Consider the following 23,230-nt stretch of genomic DNA (forward strand, 5'->3'; position numbering starts at 1 on the left):
TTTAACATTTACTAAAATGTTGGCCTTATTTTACCATCAAAGAATCTAACAATAGTAAAATGAAAACCCTTGTAGAAAGCAAAAAAAAATGTTTTTTTTTATTTTTAAATAATAAGGGTTCATAGTTTCACTAACCGTTTAACCAAAATTACATAAACTGGTGTGCATTTCATCTTGAATATTTACGGTATATGGCATTATGATATTGGCATTGTTAACACATCGAGAAGCAGGGTGGCCAGGATTTTGCAATACTTACTTAGACTGCTATTTGAATGTAGTACGTTCTGTTTTCTATATGAGTACTATGTATTGTACAAAACTGTTTTATAAACTCAGTTAAGGTCACCAGTAAGAAATTTAGTATTTAATTTGCTTCACTTTTCTTCCTATTGGATTTTCAATTAAGTAACTTGATTAACATATTGATTTTTCCATTTCTGTGCATCTTGTCTGCGATTTATAAAGGTGACAAAGGATTAAAAAAAAGTGATCTGTTTCTGCTGTTGTCCAGAAGTTTGTGCCCTGCTTTAGTCTTTGAACAACAAAAAAAAGTGCTATATGGAGTCATTTTCTCCAGGAAGAGCTTTTTACACCCGCTTCTCGGTAGTTACCATGACGCCAGTGTGCTAAAAAAAGGAGTTATCCTTTCTGAGTGCTGGGTCAGATAGGTATGGAGTACACAAACAGGTAATTTAAGACCAGGAGTTTAAGCTGAAATGCTTGCCTTTTTTTTGCTTTTGAAGTGGCATTTGAAATGGAAGAAATAGCCCATGTATTTTATCAACCCCAGATGTTGTTTTTTTCCCTAAATATAGAAATTGGTTCTGCCACTCTCTTTAAACCTTTTCTTGATATTGTTTGAAGGTGTACATTTCTCTTTTTTGTCCAATTGTTATGCCAAGTACTTTGATATACTTCCATATATGTAGTAAAGGAAAAATATAACCAACAAATGTCTTCACAAAGCAAACAGAGCACTTGGCCTTCTGGGTCTCAGTAACACTGCCTCTGCATTTTCCCACAAGCCCTTTCTGCAGCACTGATGACATGCAGTTTCCATCAGGCTGAGCTTTTTTAGCATCTTCAGCAACACACAATACTGAAACCCATAGTTTATTAAAGTACTTGCTGCCCATACTGGATGAGGCTCTTTTTTGTGGTTCTCGTTGAATTTAATCATGGCTGTTTCCTCTTCTTAGCAAGTTTTTTTTTTTGTTGCCAACATTAAAAATAGAAAATAGTAGGCAGATAGGCAGGTTGCCATGAATTTAATGATAGATTTGTGACCTTTGTCTCTTTTTACCAAAAATGTCCATTTTAATCAACTTCAGCTGCTCCAAAAAATAATAAATAGCAAAAAAAAACACGAGGCAAGCTGAACGTTTGACATTTTGACGGCAAAATATGTTTTCGCTTTTTGAGAAGCATGCCCATTTTAATGATTTTTTTCCATCTTTTGACCACAAAATGCCTAAATAAACATGTGCCAGCCTCCCTAGACAATTGATTCTGCCTTATCCCACAAACTCTTCCTTACTTTATTGTCCCAGGTGGGAAATTAGCTTTACAGGCAGGTAAAAGACACGACAGAGCACAGTGCATTTAACACAACGTGAACCCATTTACAGATAAAAGACATGCATGTATGATGAGAAAGAAAATAATATATGTAATAGTGCAAAATATACAGTCAGTTGTCCAGACTGAGCAGTTAATAGCTGTGGGAGTAAAAGGTGACTTCTTTATTCCCAGTCTAAATCAACACTCAGGTGGAAGGAGCTCATATTCACTGTGCAAGAGGTGGTCATGACAGTCCATGATTGTATTTGCCTTCTGCACTATTTGTTTGATTTGTTTGGTAGAAGTCTTACCTTTGTGTACCAATACTTTTGCTGGCTATCTCCACAATCCTGCTAAGTCTGTTTTTATTGCGGTTATTGAAGTTTACCAAACCAGGCTCCTGCAGGGAATGTTAGGACAGATTGAAAGAATATTCCATGGAATCAAGTCATTGTTGTAGTGCAGACATTAGAAGAGCAGAGCTTTCCTAGGAAAGCAAGGCTGGGACTGGTCAGTACTGGGATGAGAGACCTCCAAGGAAAATCAGCTAACTGCTACAAGTGAGTTTGGTGGGAAAGTAGGTGGACTCTTCCCCCCAAATCAGAATTAAATGAAAGATGCAGAAGAAATTAAGTGTTGAAATTAAACGGAGATCCTGAGATCATTTTATTGCGGTTATTAAGATGAAGAAACCAGGCTCCTGCAGTGAATTTTAGGACAGATTCAAAGAAAATCCCATGGAATCAAGGCGTTACAGTGCAGGCATTAAAAGAGCAGAGCTATCTTAGGAAAGCAAAGCTGGGAGTGAGTTTGGTGGGGAATTATGTAGATCCTTCCATCCAGATCAGAATTAAACGAAAGATCCCAAAGAAATTGTTGATATTAAACAGGGATCCTGAGATGTTTTTATCGCGCTTATTAAGGTTCCCAAACCAGGATACCTCAGTGAATGTTAGGACAGGTTCTGTGGAATAAAATCAGGGTTGTGACACACACATCAAAAGAGTTTTCTTAGGAAGAACAATCGCTAAGGCTCTTCTTACACACGGCATCAGCCATGTTTGTGACCGCTGACGATCCTGCTCTCCCGCTCCTCTTGTCTCCCCGCAGCCGCGCAGAGCGAGGAGAGGGTGTGCGCGTTCAACGACCAGCAGCCCCAGTTCGAGGAGCAGGTGTCCGGGGACACGCGGGAGAACGGCACCATCCGCTGCGCCAAGGGGAGCCGCTGCTACGGCCTGTGGGAGAAGGCGCACGACGGCGACATTCGCCTGGTGAAGCAAGGTGATGCCGCGACCGACCGCACGACCACACCGCGCGCGGGCGGTTCAGCCTGGCCAGGAGTGACGTTTGCAGCCCTCTGAGAGCAGCTGTCGCCAAAAAATCTTTCTTTTGAGTGACGATGAAGATATAATAATAGAACCATCAGCGGCAGCATTATCTTCGGAGGGGAATTAACGTGCGGCGTCTTGAAAAAATATTCAAACCCATCCTGTGGTCTCCCATTTTTGTGAACTTTGTAAAATAACGCACACACACTCACAGATTTACACAGCGCACACGTTTTTAAATGATACTTTTGTATACAAAACCTGAAGGGTGTTGTAGGGTGGTGTAGTTAAACTTGTGAAAAATAATCTCAAGTGGCAACAGTCCTTTGACTCGTTCGAGTTTGTGCTGTGTAAGCTGCTGTTGTTTTTGAACAGTAAGGAATTGCTGTATTCCGCTGCGGAATTGATCACAAATGCGATCTCTGAAGGGCTGCGTCATTGGTTTTCAGCCAGAGTGAAAATGTGATGCCTCAGCCTATGGGCCAGGGCTGCATTGCATTCCTGCTTTTTGCAGCCTCTGCACCACTGCTGAGAAATACCTGCCTTCCCTGGGTTCAGCTGACTGTGCGGCTGGTGACATTTTAAAACAAGGTTAAACTGCACATTTAAACAGGGATCACTTACAGTGGATGTGTATTATTATTATGGGCAACATGACACTAATTAATAATTAGTAACTCATTGTGTGTAGAACCAATTAATACACAAAATTAATTTGAGCGCTACATCTGGATTTTAGTTACCAAACCTGCCATCATCTGATTGCCTACCCTGAGTAGTTGTAGAAGCCGTATTGTGATTTTAATGTAGAAATCCAAGTGTTTTAGCTTGAATGTGCGTGCATGTAGAAGTAACCCTGCACTCTGTTCCACGACCAACTGCGGACCTCCATGCATTTTTTAAAAAGAACAAGTTCTTCTTTCACTAGGGAGCAAATAAGCCTTTGCTGATGGTTCTGTTTCAGGGTCGACGAAGAGCAGGTGGTGGATATCTCGGGCTTGTAGTTTTGATCACGTTTTCCTACAGCTAGATGTACTGATTTTTGGTGCACTGTTACAAGGTCAAGTGCGAGAGTCGACAGCTTGAAGGCTGATTTGCCTCCTTACCTCCCTCTACCCGTGCTGAAGGTCTGGTAGGCCCTCAGAAGTCAAGGCCCTAATCACCAATAAGACAAAACATCTTCAGCAGCTCCTTAATTTCCTTAAGCTCTACCAACTGGCAAGTTTTGCAGGAGCCTCACCCTTAATCAAATAGTTCCAGCACTCCCTTGCCCAGCCAGAAAATAGGGAAGACGGAGCCCAGGGAGAGGAGGGTCCTGAGGCGAGTGTGTGGGTCTCCTGCCCCCCCCACCCCCCCCTCCACCCCTCATTAGCGTGTCTGTCCCGCAGGGTGCTGGGCTCACCTGGGGGACCAGCAGGAGTGCCACGACGACCGCTGCGTGGTGACCACCACCCCGTCGCAGATCCAGAACGGCACCTACCGCTTCTGCTGCTGCAGCACCAACATGTGCAACGTGAACTTCACCGAGGACTTCCCGCCCCCGAGCCCCACCAGCGCACAGCCCATCAGTAAGTGACCGCGTCGGTCGTGCGAGACGGGCAGACCAGACCGTCAGCCTCCACAGATCCTGGTGTTTCTTTCGTTTCCAGACCTCCTCTGGTGGCAGTGTTCTTATCTGGGGCTGGTTGTTAGTCTTGGGTTAAAGCAAGATCTGTAGGTTGTAAACAGTGGTTTATTACCACTGTCAGCAGCCATATCACCCTGCAACTCACAACTGACAACCCACTGAAGCTCAGCAGGTGTGAGCCTGGTCAGTACCTGGATGGGAGACCTCCTGGGAAAAACTAAGGTTGCTGCTGGAAGAGGTGTTAGTGAGGCCAGCAGGGGGCGTTCACCCTGTGGTCTACGTGGGTCCTAATGCCCACATTTCTAGTTGCCCACAAACAGGCGTCGTCCTTCGGATGAGACATAAAACCGAGGTCCTGACTCTCTTTGATCATTAAAAATCCCAGGGCCTTTCTCGAGAAGAGTAGGGGTGTAACCCCGGCGTCCTGGCCAAATTTCCCATTGGCCCTTACCAATCATGGCATCCTAATAATCCCCATCTATCAATTGGCTTCATCACTCTGCTCTCCTCCCCACTGAGAGCTGGTGTGTGTTGAGCGTTCTGGCGCACTATGGCTGCCATCGCATCATCCAGGTGGGGCTGCACATTGGTGGTGGTGGAGGGGAGTCCCCATTACCTGTAAAGCGCTTTCAGTGGAGTGTCCAGAAAAGTGCTATATACGTGTAAGCAATTATTATTATTATTATTATTATTATTATTATTATTATTATTATTATTACAGATTAGCCCATCTCTTTAACTACTCTTTGCTTTTTTTTAAAGATATTGTCCAGTTATTTTGAACTCTGCTTCCACTGCATGTGTTCTGCATGTACTGTAATGCTAGTGTAGTTATATAGGGTTTGAAATGCAGTTAATGTGGAGTTTTTCACTGATCAGGTTGTAGAAATCTTTTTCTCTGTCCTGTGCTTCAATGTGGTGATCTTCTCTTTTTCATTGCACCATTTAAAATCTTATTGTTTCATTATCACAGAACTAGTATTGCTGAAATTATCACTCGAGCAAGGAGGTCAAGTATCCTGGTGCAGTGAATGCCCAGTCTGTCCCATTAAACATTTAGAAATAAGTCTGAGGTTGAAGTGAGCAAGAAGTCCAGACTATGCAGCTAATGAGGTCCAGGGTTCGAGTCTTAAGACTGGGGCAAACCTACTCTGCTATCTTTGGAAAGTGGGCAGACATCTAGAGAAATCCTACACGAACATGCAAACTCCACACAGAAGGATCTAACCAAGACTCAAGAGTTGTGATGCAGTACTGCTTACTGCAATGCAGCTGTGCCCCCCAAACGAGATTAAAACCCCCCTACCCTACCCAGTCTGCTTAATAACATTATTTGAATGCATTTTACCTAAAGGTTTGGTACTGAAATGCACCATGCAGTCTCTGCATAATGCAAATAGTACTCATGCTGCAGTGGTCTATAAGTCTTCATGTAAGCTGAGGAAGAGAAGCTAGCTAAAAGCAAAAAAGGGCTTCCAGCCCTCTCAGGAAATTGTAGTGGTCTTGTGGTGAAATAAATCTGACAGAAAGCGGAGGTGTGCAGCAGCTACAGTCTACAAATCCAGTAATGATCAAAAGAAATGCAAGCATTGCAGGGATTTCACACGTTCTCCAAGGCAGCATCTACACCCAGATCACATTCCCAGCGTTTGCCTGGGGGTCTTTGGTCTTTTGTCTTCAATTGAAATCAACTTGATTTTTTCTTTTATTGGAGTCATCACCTTATAATTCACTTGGCTCACTTCCTGAAATCCCGCAGTCCAGAAGTCGGGCCCGCAGCAGTCTGGAATAGACATAGCTTGGCTGGTGTCTTCTCCTCCTCTCCCGGTTAGGCCAGGAGCCATACCTAGCCATTATACCAAGAGAGACTGATGGAAACTGTGATGACCACAGGTGAAGTCTTTCTTTCATCACTTCTTTTAAGTTTTTGCTTATTTGTATTTATTTTCTTTAAGTTTTTTGTATCTCAGCCTGCCAGTGCTGGTAAAGAGTGCATGACTGTTAAACCGAGCAGCCATGAATTAACTGATAGGGCTGTCACAAAAGGAACAGCATGGAGCAGACAGAAGCAGTGATTGTAGGGTTGGTCCTTATTCAGTATGCCGATCCTCATATGCTGCTTGTACCGGGGATTGATGGGAAGCTTGGACTAATTCGCCTGTGTTTGCTTTTGAAGTTTCTTCAAATATCTCCGGAACAGCTTAGGCGAGATAGCAGTTCACAGAGTGTGAATTATCATGTACTTATTATCATGAGTGTCCGGTATGCAGGCATGAAATATTTCTGATTTTTGGCACTGCAGCTACAGAGTTCTGCTCAGAAATGCTTTAGGAACCTCCTGGCTTGGATAAGTTTTACTGTTAAGTCCTTTAATCATAGCATCAACGAAGAGCACCTAATTTGGACACCGTGAGTGGATGAGTTGAAACTTGACTGCAATAAAATTGTGGTAATGGTAGGGCAATTCATATAACTGATGGAGTATAAATTATGAGCTTGTTAGATTGCTTAGATAGTGGCTAAGTATGCTCAGTAAGACATGTATTTGTGATGGTAATTACGCCGATTTCACTGGCTGCGTTTAAACATGACATCTCATTCTCCGTTGAAATACTGTCTCTCACTGTAACTGACTTAAAAATACAATTTAGTTGTGTGGTAGCCTGATCTTGTCAGATCTCGAAATCTAAGCAAGGCTGTAGGCTGGTCAGCAGTGAGATAAGAGAAGACCACTTCATTAGCCATATACAATTTCTTTTATCAGGAATTTGTCTTTTCGCATGCTCCGACTTTCTCTCCGTGAGACACACAGATGGGGAGAGAAACTTGGGGTCAGAGCACAGGGTCTGCCATTTATATGGCGCCCCTGGAGCAGTTGGGGTTAAGGGCCTTGCTCAGGGGCCCAATGGAGTAGGATTCCTCTGCTGGCCACGGGATATGAACCGTTCAACCTTCCAGCCACAGGCACAGATCCTTAGCCACAGAGCCATCACACTGCCCAATGGCAGATCTCCAGGGAAACCCAGGCTGCTGCTTTAAGAGATGTTGGAGAAACAGTAGGTGCAGCTATTCCCTCTGGACAAGAGTGACCAGTATTGTGAGAAGTTGCGCCCTGCTGCAGAAGGATGAGATGTTAAACCAGGTTTCTGACTGCATGGTCACTAAAGACTCTGTGGGATTTGAAAGAGTAACCCCTAGGGGCTGAATGCCACTCTTGTCTTGAACAATCTGGCCTACCTAAAGTCTGATCTTCTGTATTGTGGGATTGTTGGTGTAAACTGACTGTCACGCTTCACCTATATAGATATTGCACTTCTGTGATAGAGGAAAATATATACAGTATATGTGAAGGGCTTTCTGCTCCTCTGGGATGAGAGTGGTGTATAAAGGCAATTATTGTTCTTTTAATCTTTCTCCCAGTTTTCTGGTGGAAGACTTCTTGATTTTATCAGCTGTTCTTAATAAAAAGAACAATCATTTCCGTCCGTCAGAAACGGAGAGATTGGTCTAGAAAAGCTGCCTGTCATAGTCTGCTGTGTTATCTCCTCTTTCTGGTTATTTCACAGTTAGGAAACCGCTCCTTTGATTATACAAGATTTTGGTTTTATTGAAAGGATTAAAATTAAATGGAGTAAAGTAGTTTTTGCTGCAGACAACAATAATGTAAAGCACCAATTACAGACTCTGGATGAGTATGAATACATTTATTTTTAATAATTGTCTTTCCCCACAGGGAGAAATGGTTGTGGCGTTGGTGAGCCAGTCAGACGGTTCTGTACTAAATCTGTCGGTAGTGACCGCAGGAGGTGTTTGTGATCTTCAGCTGTTTGGGGATTGTAACAGTGCAGAAACGTTACAGAAGCCTGAGGGTGTATGGCTTCTGTCTGAGTAAAATAGAGACACAAAGGCAATTAAATTAAAACGGTATCAGAAGAGAGATGAAGACGTGCAGGGAAGGTTTTCCTTGAGTAATAACCAGTTCTCTGGTATGAAGGTAGAAGTAACCTCTAGGCGCTCCTGGGTAACAGAACAAAACATTTTTCTGTTCTTTAAGTGTTTTCTCAGAGGTGGGTTTTGAGCAGCAACGTTCGACTGAAACTTGATACTTGATATTCAGATGACACGGCTGTCTATGATGACTTAAAATCAGTGAACTGACAAATGCAAAGTACACGGGGAGATGTTGAGTGGGATAAAACAATTTGGTTAATCTACAAAAGTTCCCGTAATACAAGGACCGAAACAAGGAAGAAGCTGAAATAAAATGATAAACAGACAAGTATAAAATATTTGAAAAAGGTTTGAGTGGGTATCTGTGCCAGCGTGCATAGACTGCATAAGAACAAGTAATGGTTAATTCCATGCTGAAAGGAGAAGAAAACAGAGACAACATTTCAGCTGTGGAGCCTTTTTCAGGTGTGAGGGAGAGAGGGAAACCGGCAGAGAAATAAAGCCAAGTTTAATTTGACTTTATCCGAAAGCCAAAGGAAATTTTGTCTGTATCTGTGAGTTTCCCTCACACCTGAAGAAGGCTCCACTCTGCCGAAACAGTGCATCTCCTTTTTTTTCTTCTTTTCAGCAGGGAATAAACCTTTACTTGTTCCTTTGCAAGTATAAATCATACAAGCCGAAGGCAGAATCTGTACAGCTGGATCTTCAGGAGGTTTGGGAAAGTGGAAGACGATACAGACCTGATGTGTGTGGGTATCTGGGTCCACCACAGGTTTGCCGAGGAGGAGTGACTAAGCTGTGAGCAGGAATGACAGTGGAAGGAAAGACATGATGTATGAAGATAGGAGGGGGCAGAGTAATAAGGAGCTCGTAATGAACCAGAAATCCAATTAAGTTAGCAGCTTTCCCTTTTTGGTAAAGTGGAAATTAACCAAAATCGATTGTTTCTGGAGCGAAATGCGCCTCACTTCCCCAGTGAATTGTTTCTCCCTCATTCCAGCAGTCCCAGATGGGAGCAGCAGATCGTTTTGTCCAGTTCCGCTTGAAAGGCTAGAGATCCTGCCTTGTGCTGAGCAGTCAGGGTTGGTGGGGCCAGTCTCCTACTTCTCTATGGTTTACAGACCAAGGAAACTCAGTCTCACAGACACAATAAAAAACAAAACTTCGCACTCAGCCCAAGAGAAAGTGGCTTGTCTGTGACCCCGTGCAGCAGAACTATGTGCTAAGTGTAACTTAAACATTCTGGTGCACTGTATACAAAACCACATGGTATAATGCAGTAATTCGCCTCCATCGGCCTTCGATTGCAGGGTGGCTGGGTTCAGTCCCCCGGTAATGTTTAGTGGGCCAGACTGTGAAGCAGGGGCACGCCAGCTGTCTGTCTGGGTGTTTAACAGGGGGAGGTGGGGCCATTGTAGAAACTTCCTGCAGTTCTCTGAGAGCAAGGAAAAGTACAAACAGAAAGACAGCGGACCTGGATTTCCCCATAAAACGTAAAGATATTTGCTGATATGTATTGAGTTGAGCTTGAACAAGATGGAGATTGCAAAGTGTATTTTGTTGATGATGATTTGAACATTTTTATTTTAAATAAGGGTCTATAATCATGCACAATCGAATGCATTTATTCTTGTGCGTTCGATGACGCAATCACGAACGCACACAAAAACTATTCAACTGGGATTTTTAAAGTGTTTGTGATTGCTTCAGAGGGAGCAATGGAGTTATTTAACTGAAGATGACTAATCTTTTTGATGGAATGGGTTCTGGGTCATGTAGTGTTTGTTAATTTTTCCTTCAACATTGCTTAGAAGCTGAGTTTTTTGGCTAATAAAATGAATGTGCTTGAGAATTTATGCAAAGGAAACAAAATGTGACACCAGTTTTTTAGTGCCTGTGTTCACAGTATCCTTGATGTCTACAGGGGGCGGTTTTCATGATAACTGAGGTGTATTTATTAGAAAGAATTATTCATTGGACATTTCAGTTGCTATTTTTTGGTCTGTCCTTAAAATACTTTTCCAAAGCCCTGTCAAAACCCGAAACTTTTAGATGAGTTAGCTTTTTCGAGAGCCTGTGGAAGGATTGTGTTTTTAGAAGATGAATCCCTTATCCTCCGTCTTAGATTCAAGAAAACTGGGGCCACAATGCAAATGCCAATTGCATTCACAAAGCAAACTTTTCTAAAACTTTTCCTTAGTGCTTTCTTTAACCTGAAGACAAGCATCTTGTCTTTATTTCTTTATTTCTCACCCTACCTGAATGAATATTTGGAGAAATACCTCGAAATGTCGTTTTGGAAAAATCTTTTGGCTTTTTGAGCCTGCGGGCGTTTGCGTCAATCATGGTGGCTAAGCAGGATGACCGTTGTTTCGTTTTGAAGCCTTTCTCTCTTGATCCACCCTTTGGATACGCGGCTGCAGTTTTGGTTTGCCAGGTGCGGTGACCGTCCAGACGTGTGCCGGGGTTAATGCTCAACCTGCCAGCCCCCGGCGGGCGTTTCGCAGTCTGGATGTCAGCCAGGGATGTGCGCTCCAGATAAAATCAGTTTCCGGGGCCTGCACAGCGTGTGCTCGGAGGGGTGTGTCTTGGCTGGCAGGAGCAAGGTCACAGGGGCTGTGCTCCTGGAGGCAGGCAAGGGGGAGGGACCCTGTGGTTGCTATGGCGTCGAGGTGTCATGCAAACCAATGGGATTTGTCATTGCTGGTTACAGGGCCTCCACTACCACTGGCAGCCCTACTGATGGTCATCCGTGCTCATGGCGGGGGGGGGGTCCAATCCAACAGGGAAAATTGATTTTGAATAAGCATTAATTTGCCAGACACTGACAAAAAAAATCATTCTGACCTATACACAGGCTGTGATGAATGAATGTTTGTCTATTAAATCAATATACAGTAAATTGCTGTCTGTGTAGTGCTAAAGGTGCATAAATAGCCCCCGAAAAAGAAGCGATTCTTTCTTTTCCGCTGACCAAGCTAGAAACTGCCTGTACAGTCTGCACTGTCATTGGTTTTACAGGTTTAAGTCTCTACTTGTTTGTACTGTTTACTTTACTGAAAGTCCTCCCTCCACCACTGCACACCCTGCTCAAATCAAATTGCTATGCCATCTACGTGCTGGTGTATCTGGCTCTGAAGATGAAACAGTAAAGAAAAGCACATGGCTATTGACCTTTTTTTATTTCAAAAGAAATATAAAGGAAAGAAAAAAATAGGTTCCAATAGGTTGATGATGATGGATTTTGGAATTGGAATGGGTGGGTCAAAAACCGCTGTGAAGCAGTCTTATAAGTATTAAAAGTAAGCTTACATCACAACTATATTTGAATCTGCGCTTGGTTATGAGCAACACCCCACAGACCGAAAGCCATAAATGTCTTTTTTTTTGTAGACCGTAAATAACATTTATGTGTATCGCTTAACATTCAGGAAATGTTGCAAGGATTGCTCATTATTCAGGCAGGTCTCTTAAAATAGGACGGTAACTGTTGAATCTGTGATTTATAGCGGAGGAGAAAATGTGAAATAATTTGAAATGACATGCTAGGAAACTAAAATCCTTCTATTTCTCAGAAAAAGACCAGCCAGGCAAGATACCAGCATCTTATTTCTACAGGCATGTGGAATGGGGCCTCGGGTTTTTAAGGGAAGCATGTTTTTTTTGTTGTCCCTGGAGACTCTCAGATGTTCTTAGTGAAGTGTACTTCTTTTTAAATTAGCATGCTTGCACTGGGAGAAACCTTTTTTCTGTATAGCATGTAAGAAATGCATCCAATCAGAAGAATGTTGTTTCCAAAATTAAATGGAAAAAGTCACACAGAGACGTCAGATCCTGTGTGCAATGCTTTCCTTTAGCCTACATCTGTAGAATGGTCGAATAAACCTCATGGATGGCTGTGAAGCATTAGATAGGTACATACATAACCCCTTGTTTGATTCCAAGACTGCATCATGCTCTGGCTTTTTCTTCCTTAAACAGTCCATTGAAATGTTTTTTTTAAACACAGTCCTTCGTTGTAAAACAAGTTTTTTGATCACCTTTAATTGTTATAAAGAAAAGCGAATTTGCAATTGTGAAATCAACATCTTTTTAACCAGCTGCCTGATATCAGGACTTTTCATGTTGCTACATTAAAAAAAAATCTGAAAAGAAACGTCTTTTAGGTATAATTAGAATCAGTCTCCTGGGATGATTTCAGGACATGGAGGCTCTCCACAGACGGCACTAATTAATTTTACTTGAAAGGAGAAACCGAGTAGAGATTTCTGCCTTTGGCCGGCTTTTATACAAATCCAGCCTTTTCCTGCCCTGTTATATACCACTACAGTTCTCTGCGACTTAAAGAAATTAAACACACCTTAGGTTGAAAGGAACCAAAATTTCATGGAGCTGTACTGGTTTTAAGATTTCATTCAGGTATATGTTATTAACATGATTTTTTGTTTGCATTTCTTGGATTGATTTGCAAACATTTTTGCACTTTGGGTAATGAAGTGTCATGCATGCCAAAGCATAGCATGCATGTCAAAACATTTGTGTGCCCTGCCTTTTAAACCTAATTGGTTATTAGTGCTTCCAGTTTGGAAGGGGATTGTCACAGTAGTATCATAAGAGCAGCTTTTAGTAGTCTCATCTTTGCTCATTTTCTTATTTTAAAGGGTGCCCTGCGCAACCACTCCACCCTTAAGCTGGATAATTATTTGCAGCGTGTGATGTGCTTGCTGTGCCTCGATCCAGGCAGTGTGGTTGTAGGAGGTTTCTTTGCTGAAAGCTTTGTGTTAATGCTGACTTCAGAGAAGTCTCTCTCTGGCCTCTCTTCCGGCTTGCACTTGCACCCCTGTTTTGAAGAGCAGATTAAATGAACTGGAGTTGGCAAATCAGTAACAAGCACACAAGTCTTTTCTTCAGACACTGCTGCTTGAATCTGCTTTTAATTACGGGCTTCTCCCTTAGTTTTATTTGCCTTCCAGTTGGCTTTGCAGGCTTGCCCTGTGGCACAGTGTCGACTCCTTCTGGGCAAAAGACTGCAGCTCCTCACACAAGCCTCCTGTCTCGAATATTTTGACTAGTTTTGAGTAATAAGGACATTTTGATATAATTCTGTAATTGCAACCTTGTTAACAACAGCATTATTATTTATTGGATTACATAAACAGTTGTGAAACAGACAGCGACTATTACAAAGCTGTTTTTGCATGCCCTTTTTCTTTGATCTTTTTGCTTGTGGGTTTCCAATCCAATCACCAATCCAAAGCCATCTCCCATCTAAGATGTTGTTTGTTTGAATGTAGCTCGTCATGATCTCTTACAGGAAATGTAACAACAGCAGGGGTCAGGACTGCTTGTGATGGGTAAGTTGCGGTTGTGTCAAGCAGGACAGTTCTAGTATCAGAGGCTTTGAGAAATGATTTGAAAAATGCTTTTCTCCAGTCATAGCTGAAAGTGTAGGATCCTCGCACTGTCGAACACCCAGTCTTTACACACAGCAGAGTTCACACCTGTCTAGGGAGTGGCTCAGTGTACTGTATGTCCTCTGCTTGTGAGCAACTGTAATCAAATCCCATGGAAACATATGTCCCATCTGACGATTTGTGGTTTCCTGGCTGTTGAGTGGGATTTGTTTGGCAGGCTTTGGCCCACTTGAGGGATAGACGAATGTGTTAATTTGTGTTTTCAGCCACCTCTTTATTGTGCTTTTTGTGTATTATTCCCTTTTAAGAACCGAAATAGCGCTTACGACCCCCAGCATGCCTCAGTAGATTGTGCCTGTAGGAAAGGAAATCATATCTCATCCTATCCTTGATTTAGCTTCAATTACAAACTGTGAACTCTTCCACAGGGTAATGCGTTCCTGCTGAAACACGTTTAATGGGTTGCAAGCATAAAAAAGCAATACCTTGAATGTGAATAGCAGAAATGTGAAGAGACATAAAATCCAAATACCCTGTATAATGTATGTTTAGCACAGTAGCTGTCCCCACTTTACACTGATTGAAACACTGATTTCTCATTAAACAAAGAACTGTGGGATGCAGTGAGTTCACATAATACTGTGTTTTGCAGGAGCACTGTTCACAGGAAGCATTTTAACCACAGAACATGCCCGAGTGCTGTTGGTGTGTGGAAGTATTTTTGCTGTCCTGGAATGACTTGTGAAAAGCTGCCCAGGTTTGCCAACTACAGTCAACTGTAGAGCTGCTTTCCTAAGACAAAATATTAGTGTACTGAAACCTAATTTTCAGCATGCAGGAGTGGACATATCCATAAAAAGTGGGGCTAATGTTTGTCCAAGCAATTAAGCTGACTATTTCAGAAAGCTAACATTTTCCTTTTTAACACCTCAAAAGTATTTTGTTTCGAGGCCTAATGGGGTACATTGCCACTTAAGGTCTCAGTCTGAGATATGTTATTTAATTGATTTACTGAATTATACTGATTTTATTCCGAGACTTTTGATTTAAAAAGTGCACAATTCTTGATTCAACGTGATTTAATTTACGTTAACTGCAAGACAGATTTCTTTAGAACATGACACAAATTTGGTGCATGTCACTGACAATTTAATTTGTAAGCATAGTCCAGTTTCGTCCTCTGAAGTTTCTTTTCACCTCCAATAAACCCTTTTCAGATTTGATTTTTTTACTGCCATTGAATAATGCCATTTTCTAGAAGCTGAACTATCGGCCTATTTAAACCATGCAAATATGACCCTGTAATGACGCCATCTTATTTTTGCAATGCTTCAAGACTAGCCAGAACCGGGAAATTCTTATAACAAACTCTGGAAAGATAAAACTCACTTCTAACATTACAGCTACAGTACAAAGTACAAAACTGGGAGAAAGTACTTTGGTGTTTGTGGTGTTTCTAACTATCTTTCTGCCTTTCTTCATAAGATTCTTCACCCTACCCATCTGCAAATGTCACTGATTATTTTTAGTTTATTTTTTTGGATTGCAATGCAATTCTTAACAGGAAATGGAAATACTTCACAAGTAACTTTTCATCTTTGGGCTGTGACCACAATTTTATTAAGTAATGCATATTACATTTACCAGATAAAAGGATTTCTGTCCCATTTTACATTTTGCAATCAAGTATCAATCAACCCATGCTGTATGGAAGGTTTCTTTAATGCCTTTGAGATTGCGTTATGATCATTTGCAAGCCTCCAAATACTAAGCTTGTGTAGCTTGACAGAAGCACACAATGACAAAAGCCACATATTCATTTGTAAGAAAAAGATCAAGATAAAATAACACAATTGCAGATCATTAATCATAGCTTAATAAGGAACAGACAGCATATAGCATTTCCTTATTTTTAATTAGTTTTTAATTGCTGGAGGCATCTTAGTGTGGTGGGCAAGACTCTGGTCTCATGATTAGTGAGCTGTGGGGTCAAAGCCCATTTGTGGACCTGTTGTTGTACCCTTAAGCGAGGTGCTTTACCCCAGGTGCTTCAGTCTACCCAGCACTGGGTGGGAGGAAGTCATGTGATCTGTTGTCACTTAACACCATGGAAACCAGGACATACTCTGGCCCAATGAGCCACTGTGACTCAGATATGGAAATTACCAACCTGTACTGTAGGCTTGAAAAGAAAACAGGCCGAGACAACATTATTGATCAACAAGCTTTAATTATTAGTGAATACGTGCAGAAATACAGCAGCTTTTTATTTCTCCAAAATCATTAGACTATCGTTGGAAGGTTACCTTCATGTTTGTTCTGTGCATTTTTGTGGAGGTGCCAAAGAGGCTGCCATTCATTTATCTTCAGGCATATTTCCTGTGTTAATTCTTTAAAAGGAAGTGATGTAAGATGATCAAAAATAGCCTCTCATTAGTAACTTGTCTTTCTGCGCTGACCTCCTTTTTTGTCAAAAATCTATTGTAAAATTAAGGCTTTTATAGCTATGGCAGCTATAAAAGCTTTAGAATACAAATTTCTGCAGCAGTATTTTTCATGTGGGCAAAAAGAAAGTTTTTTTTTTTACTTATTCCTCCAAAGGTCTTTTGAAAGTGTTTTTTGATAGCGTCAGCCAGGGTGTTTCAGTAGGTCTGCAGTGCCTATAATATTGTTTTCAAGGTTACGACATAATGCCTGTTTTTACAGAAAACCCCTTTTGATATTCCTGTAGTGAAGAATTGGTCATGACAGTAAGGATTTCATTAGCAGTTCGTTAGTATTAAAACCCAGTATATATCCTCAGCTGGCTTGTTTTGTGCACCTTAGTGAACATTTAGGGCATTGGTTTTCCATCATTTGAGATACAGACATGTTCACAACTTAGCAATCTCTCTTTGTGTCAGAGAAATTCAATGTGCCAAGAATAGATAGCTGTAGAAAAAAAATGAGTTTGTGTCACATTGAAGCACTCTGATGTGAAAAGACTCCAGGTGAGAGGCAAGCTGAGAGATTATCGTAAGTGGGCTTTCAGTGCAGTCATTTCCAAAAAAAAACATTTCCTGGTAAGCTGACGAGACAAAGCTTTATAATAAAGATCAGTAACGCAGGTACTACACAATGCTGTTGTGTGTTGTTGAACACTCTTAGATTTCTCCTTTTGTTGTACATCACTGAACTTCCATTGCTGTTATGTTCCTCCCAAAAATTACATTTGTGAAGTGGTTGACACATTGCTTTAGAAAATTATCCTGTACTCATTCCCTAGCCTGTGAAAAAGTTCCATGCCTCACATATTAAGGAACCTGAATTGTATGTAAGTCATAAATTATATACATTTAGCTGGGGCATTGAATATTTGTCTTGGTACTGCCTGCTCCTTATAGGCTGATTTAATCATGTTATCAATGAAACAATTATGGAATATGAGCCAAAATACCCTACAGTGCAATACATTGGAAGTCCTGTGTTCTGACACCAACTTGATTAATGTACTTTTTATGCAGCCCCAGAATGTGAATGAGTAATAGCTGGCATTTGAAGGTACTGTAGACATGTTTTTGTGTAGACCCTTTGGTACTGAGCCAAGTGATTATTAAGAACTTCCTGATTGAAATCCCTTCTGAGAGCACATTTGATTCTGTAGTAAGCTGTGCACTGCCGTGCCAGTTGGTTCTGTAGTTTTAAAGGCTTGTTGAAAGTAACTGGGGGGTGCACAGTACTGTTCTGTTTCTGAAAAGATACATGAATGGTTTCATCTCAGTTTAAAGAATTGTATAAGACAAGTTACTTAAAACCATTTCAGTCACCAAGTAGGTGATCTCAGCAAGTTCAGTATGGGGATTCCTATATTTCGAACATTGGCTACAAGACATTACTGCAATTCCATGTCAGGTGACTGGCATAGAAAGCATGATTGAAATTATGTATTAGAATAAGCTGTTATTAGCAATAAGCATTTCCATTTTTACTTCACAGTGTACTGCAAGGGTTTGAAATTTGACGATTGAGTACTACTTTTCACATTTTCTCAATTTTATCTTCTTTTGGTGTTTCATGTTTGAGACATTTAAAATGGACAGTCTTATTAAGACGTTTAGTGCAAAATAAGGAAATCCTGAAACACTATCAAAATAACTGTTGTTTCAGCTAGTACAACTTTCAGTCCAAGAAACTGAGTACATCAAATTGAATTGAGGATGTTGTCTGAAGCAGCCTTTTGTAAGTCCCAAATGCATTCATTGTCTAACAGTGGCGTTAAACAGTGTCGGGACATACCACTGTTTATCCCAAACCCTAGATGTAATAGTTATGTCTGTTAATGTGAATGATGTATTGTGTTATCATATGCAAGCTGTCATTTTGTCTTTTTTGATCAAGCCTGATGGGGGAAAATAGGTAACAGAAGCAATTTTTGACAGCTCTATAATTTCATCCCCAATTTTGAGACCAGGGTGAAATTTGAACTTTCAAGAGCACGTTATGAAAGGCTGTTCAAGTTCTTTATCAAACTGCCTTGAAGGGTTGACAATTACTGCAAGCTTCCTACACACCTAGCTATTCCCTGCCTAGACATTCCAGCTTTATTTGAAGTTGACATCCCTTCCCTGTAAAAATGATGTTTTAATGGATGTCCTTGTTGTGTAACGGTAATGCATTTTTTTGGTTTCGGCGGGCAGCTCATGAAAAGTACTGGAACAATATGGTATTGTATGTGGAATTTAGAGCAGTTTTCTTTTTTTTTAACGGGCTGAGCTGGTAAGCCCAGGTGTGAAAGAACACGTAGCTCATGAAAGCCGATGACGAGTGAAGATCCCTCACAAGACACTGAATCACGGATCTACATGTATGGTGAGGGGTGATGTTGGGTTTGACCAGGTCACATGAACATAAATAATCACTTTTAAAATAGTGGATTAGAATATGTCGGATCATTCTCATAAGGGTTGCAGATGACTAGAGCACCACTAATGTAATTCTTTGGTTAGATCTTCAAACCTGATAGATAAGTAATACAGAAATATATAGTAAGACACATCATAGGACAAGCAGTAGGAATAAAATTCTGACCTACGGACATCTAACATCAAGAAAATAACATTATACAAAGCACTATTAAATGTGTTTATAAATGCAGATCTATCATAAGGTACTTCGTTAAGCTTTAATTTTAAGAATTTCATTATTTTGAGTTAATTATTGTGTGGAGACATTGTTTGGTACCTTCATGGTAGAATGATGTTTTTATTATGATAGCCTTTTTTCCATTTTAAATTCCATTTCAAATTCTGCAGTAATTTGCATCTTAGAACTTTGCTAATGTGAAGCATCTTCCACACACCTGAAGGAGGATGCACAGCCGAAACGTTGTTTTCTTCCTCCTCTTCACTTGCTGGTGATTGCCTCTTGTTCAAGGGGTCAATGAAAGTTCTTTTTTTCTTTTGTATTGACACCCATGGCTAAATCAAGTGAACAAAACAGGATGACATTGTGTCTTTTTTGCATGCTGATGGAATATTTCTTAATGCGCACGAACGCTGGTTGTATGTGTTTCTGCGCCTGTGGCTGGAAGGTTGCCAGTTCGTATCCCGCGGCCGGCAGAGGAATCCTACTCCGTTGAGCCCCTGAGCAAGGCCCTTAACCCCAACTGCTCCAGGGGCGCCGTATAAATGGCTGACCCTGCGCTATGACCCCAAGCTTCTCTCCCTGTCCATGTGCCTCATGGAGAGCAAGCTGGGGTATGTGAAAAGACAAATTCCTAATGCAAGAAATTGTATATGGCCAATAAAGTAATCTTAATATTTTAAAAATTCCAAATATCGTAAAAGCAAAAATGATATAACATATAGAACAACTCTTCTGAATTAGGAATTAGGAATATGTGCTCCTGAGTAAGATTTGATGTTGTAACCTAGAACACCTGATTGTCTATTTGATACAAGGTCACTCTTTTCTTGATTGCTGGAAAAACACTGTACTAATCTGGTGGCACAGATTAGTAGTTGTGCTACAGTAATACAAAACTGAAACTACTGTACTGATTTTTTGTTCCAAATGAAATCACTTGTTATTACGTGTAAGCTCTTGAGTTGAAATCTTTATACTATAGATGTACAGACTACGTTCTGGTATGTCAACAAGACCAACAGTACAGCAAATACTGCTGAGAAGAATCCTTGTGACAAAATTTGCAGCTACAGTATGTGGGCAAAGCACAAGGATAAAAGCTAGAAAACATAACAATTTATCACTTTTGTAATACTGTATTTTGTGCTTTATAATTGGAAAACCAAGAACAAAATGAAAAAGTAGATTAAATATACACAGGACACCTAGCTGGGAAATAAACCCTCCCCCCCCTCACCTCCAAAACAATTAAGCTGATGAAAATGAGAATTTTAGAAAAGATTCAAGGAGATTTCATTACTCCCCTTTCACTGGTTTGTGACACCCGACTCCACCCTCCACTGGAAGGATGTTGTGTCTGTGATGTGGGAGATTTGTACTGCTCGGTGTCTCGGAGCTGAGAATTTCAAGCTCCCTGCTCTGACATAGTTCTTTCCACATCACACAAATTGAAAAGGCTCAGCTGGGCCCTTCAGATATTTGCTGCAGGTGATGGAAATGATCCTTCATTGAAAACCAGAATGTCGGGCTGCGAGGCACTTCAGAAACAGTGGTATGATAGTCTCACATTTTTTTGACCCTGTCATTCTTTATATCCAGACAAGGAGGCCTAAAGCCGTTTGTTTCTGTCTATTAAGTTTCCAAGGTTTGGGTATCCTGGGTAACCTGGTAAAAGGCCACAATGCATCATTTCAGAGCCCCAGGCATTGTGGATACTCAGGCTCTGTCACCACCTAATAAACCAACACCTAAGAGAATCTTGCAGCACGCTGTCACAACTGCTAGACGATATGTCATCAAATCTCAAGTACTGTTTAATTTTCTGCAGTGAAAACTCCAGAAAGATTTTTTTTTGCACTTAAATTATTTGTACAGTAGCTGCAGCTGGTGGTTTGCTAAAAAGTCAGTAGTTAACGCTGATAGCAGGTCTTGCAACAGAATTTTGCTGTAGGCTGATGACGGTTATGGACAATACTGGAAATTTCACGCTGGTATTCATGTTATACCATGACATTTTTTGTGTTTTCTCCTTTCTCCATTTTGGTGTTTTTATAATGCCTGCAGGGACTAGGACACAATGTTTAAAGATTATTAAACTGTTTGCTCTTAATTCCTCAAGAAAAGAGATGTGAGGAATGGTTCTCATAGCTGAAACTTTGCACATGGTTGTAGAGGAAGGTCAGAAACATCTGGTCAGTCAAGTGAAAGGTTCTCTTTTATTGATAGAGGAGTAACTTAGAAAAGGGCCTAAAATTTAATTTTGAGGTAAACTAGACATTTAAATTGAGTCTGGAATGTTCACACAGTTAATTAGAGAAGTCACTCTATGAACAGGGCTAAGAATCTATGTGGATTCATTGTTCTCGTCGAAAACGTTACTGTGGTTTTCCGTTGTTTAGCTATTATAACAGTAATAATCACACTTACATAGCATTTTTCTGGACACTCCACTCAAAGCTCCTTACAGGTTATGGGGACTCCCCTCCACCACCACCAGTGTGCAGCCCCACCTGGATGATGTGACAGTAGCCATTGTGCGCCAGAACACTCACCACACATCAGCTATCAGTGGGGAGGAGAGCAGAGTGATGAAGCCAGTTCATAGATGGGGATTATTAGGAGGCCATGACTGGTAAAGACCAATGGGAAATTTGGCCAGGACACCAGAGTAACTGCTGAGCTTCAGTGGGCTGCCAGCTGTGAGTTGCAGGGCGATGTAGCTGTTGGCTATTCAAAACATTTTTGAATATCTGTTTATCCCCACGATCAGAACAGGCTAGTTTTACAGTAAGTGAATAGTATATGTGACTCAAAACTATGTCAAACCTATCAAGAACGTCAGTCCGCCAAGCCTAAAAAAAGAATTTCTTTTGTCTGGGAGAGATGACCTTGAGGAGGTTGGATCACGTCATTCAAAATCTGGGAATCGGATTGATATAGTCAACTGCAGCCTCTGCTTTAGGCTCAGCCCAGAGTGAGACCATTAGACTCAAGGCTGAGAACAGGAAGTCTTTAAATAGTTGAGGACAAATTACCAGCCTTTGTGTGGCTATAGATTTTACTGGCATCTTTCAAGAAACAGCCTGACAAGATGATGGGATCAATAAGCTACAGGAAACCAGACAGGAGGTATGGCAAGGAATCTACAGTATGTGTTGTCACACAGTCCACAGGCCAGTCGATGAACTGCTGTGCGATGAAGCCCAGACCACAGTGGCGATTTAAAAGACACCTGTGGTTTGAGCTTTATCAATCAATTAACTACATGATCCTTGTAATACTTCTGACCTGTTTGATACTTAACTGTAGTTTGAATGAGGTGATTGTTTTGAGCAATCAGCTGTAAATTGACTTTAAAAATCCCACTATGTACAGTATGACTAACAAAGAAAATAGATTGTTTTCTTGCCCACTCAGATTGGGGAAAAAAAACAACCTTTGACTCTCCAAGTGTGTTACAAGCACTAATTTAATCAGTGTTCGCTTGCTCTCTTTCTCTTTCCCTTCCCCTATCAAGACTCCATGCTGGTGTTGTTTTGGGTTTATTATCCTTTTAACTACTCTTATCCACTGCATAATTAACACGACTATTTCTTCTGCTGGGGTGATGCATCTTTTGAGTGGAGAATATTTGAGGCTAAGCGCCTTGTGAAGCTTTTGCTGCTGTTGTGGGCCAATATTGAGAGACATTTTTCTGTTATTATGATGTATAGAACTTAGTGACGGTCACAGCTATCACTTTCGTCGGGTTTGTGCTACACTGTTTTTATATTTTTATACAGTTTTGGTCAGCTTGTTTTATAATGAGGGCTTATCTGAGTAATTGTTATATGCGACTTTACGTACAGTGCCTTGCGAAAGTATTCGGCCCCCTTGAACTTTTCAACCTTTTGCCACATTTCAGGCTTCAAACATAAAGATATAAATTTTTTATTTTATGTGAAGAATCACCAACAAGTGGGACACAATTGTGAAGTGGAACGAAATCTATTGGATTTTTGAAACTTTTTTAACTAATAAAAAAATGAAAAGTGGGGCGTGCAAAATTATTTGGCCCCCTTGCGTTAATACTTTGTAGAGCCACCTTTTGCTGCGATTACAGCTGCAAGTCGCTTGGGGTATGTCTCTATCAGTTTTGCACATTGAGAGACTGAAATTCTTGCCCATTCTTCCTTGCAAAACAGCTCAAGCTCAGTGAGGTTGGATGGAGAGCGTTTGTGAAC

The 23,230-nt window shown here is 41.0% G+C and overlaps 1 protein-coding gene across 3 annotated transcripts in view; it reads left to right on the forward strand.

Moving 5' to 3' along the window:
- The window catches only part of bmpr2b (bone morphogenetic protein receptor, type II b (serine/threonine kinase)), a 168,225-nt gene that overhangs the window by 77,116 nt on the left and 67,879 nt on the right, over positions 1–23,230 (forward strand). For all 3 annotated transcript variants that reach the window (XM_069196328.1, XM_069196327.1, XM_006636761.3), the window contains exons 2-3: positions 2,674–2,844; positions 4,280–4,459. In XM_069196328.1, coding sequence (XP_069052429.1) covers positions 2,674–2,844; positions 4,280–4,459 — 351 coding nt within the window. The remainder of the gene's footprint in view (positions 1–2,673; positions 2,845–4,279; positions 4,460–23,230) is intronic.

Source organism: Lepisosteus oculatus, chromosome 12 (genome assembly GCF_040954835.1).
Source record: "Lepisosteus oculatus isolate fLepOcu1 chromosome 12, fLepOcu1.hap2, whole genome shotgun sequence".
In the NCBI taxonomy this organism is placed as follows: domain Eukaryota; kingdom Metazoa; phylum Chordata; class Actinopteri; order Semionotiformes; family Lepisosteidae; genus Lepisosteus; species Lepisosteus oculatus.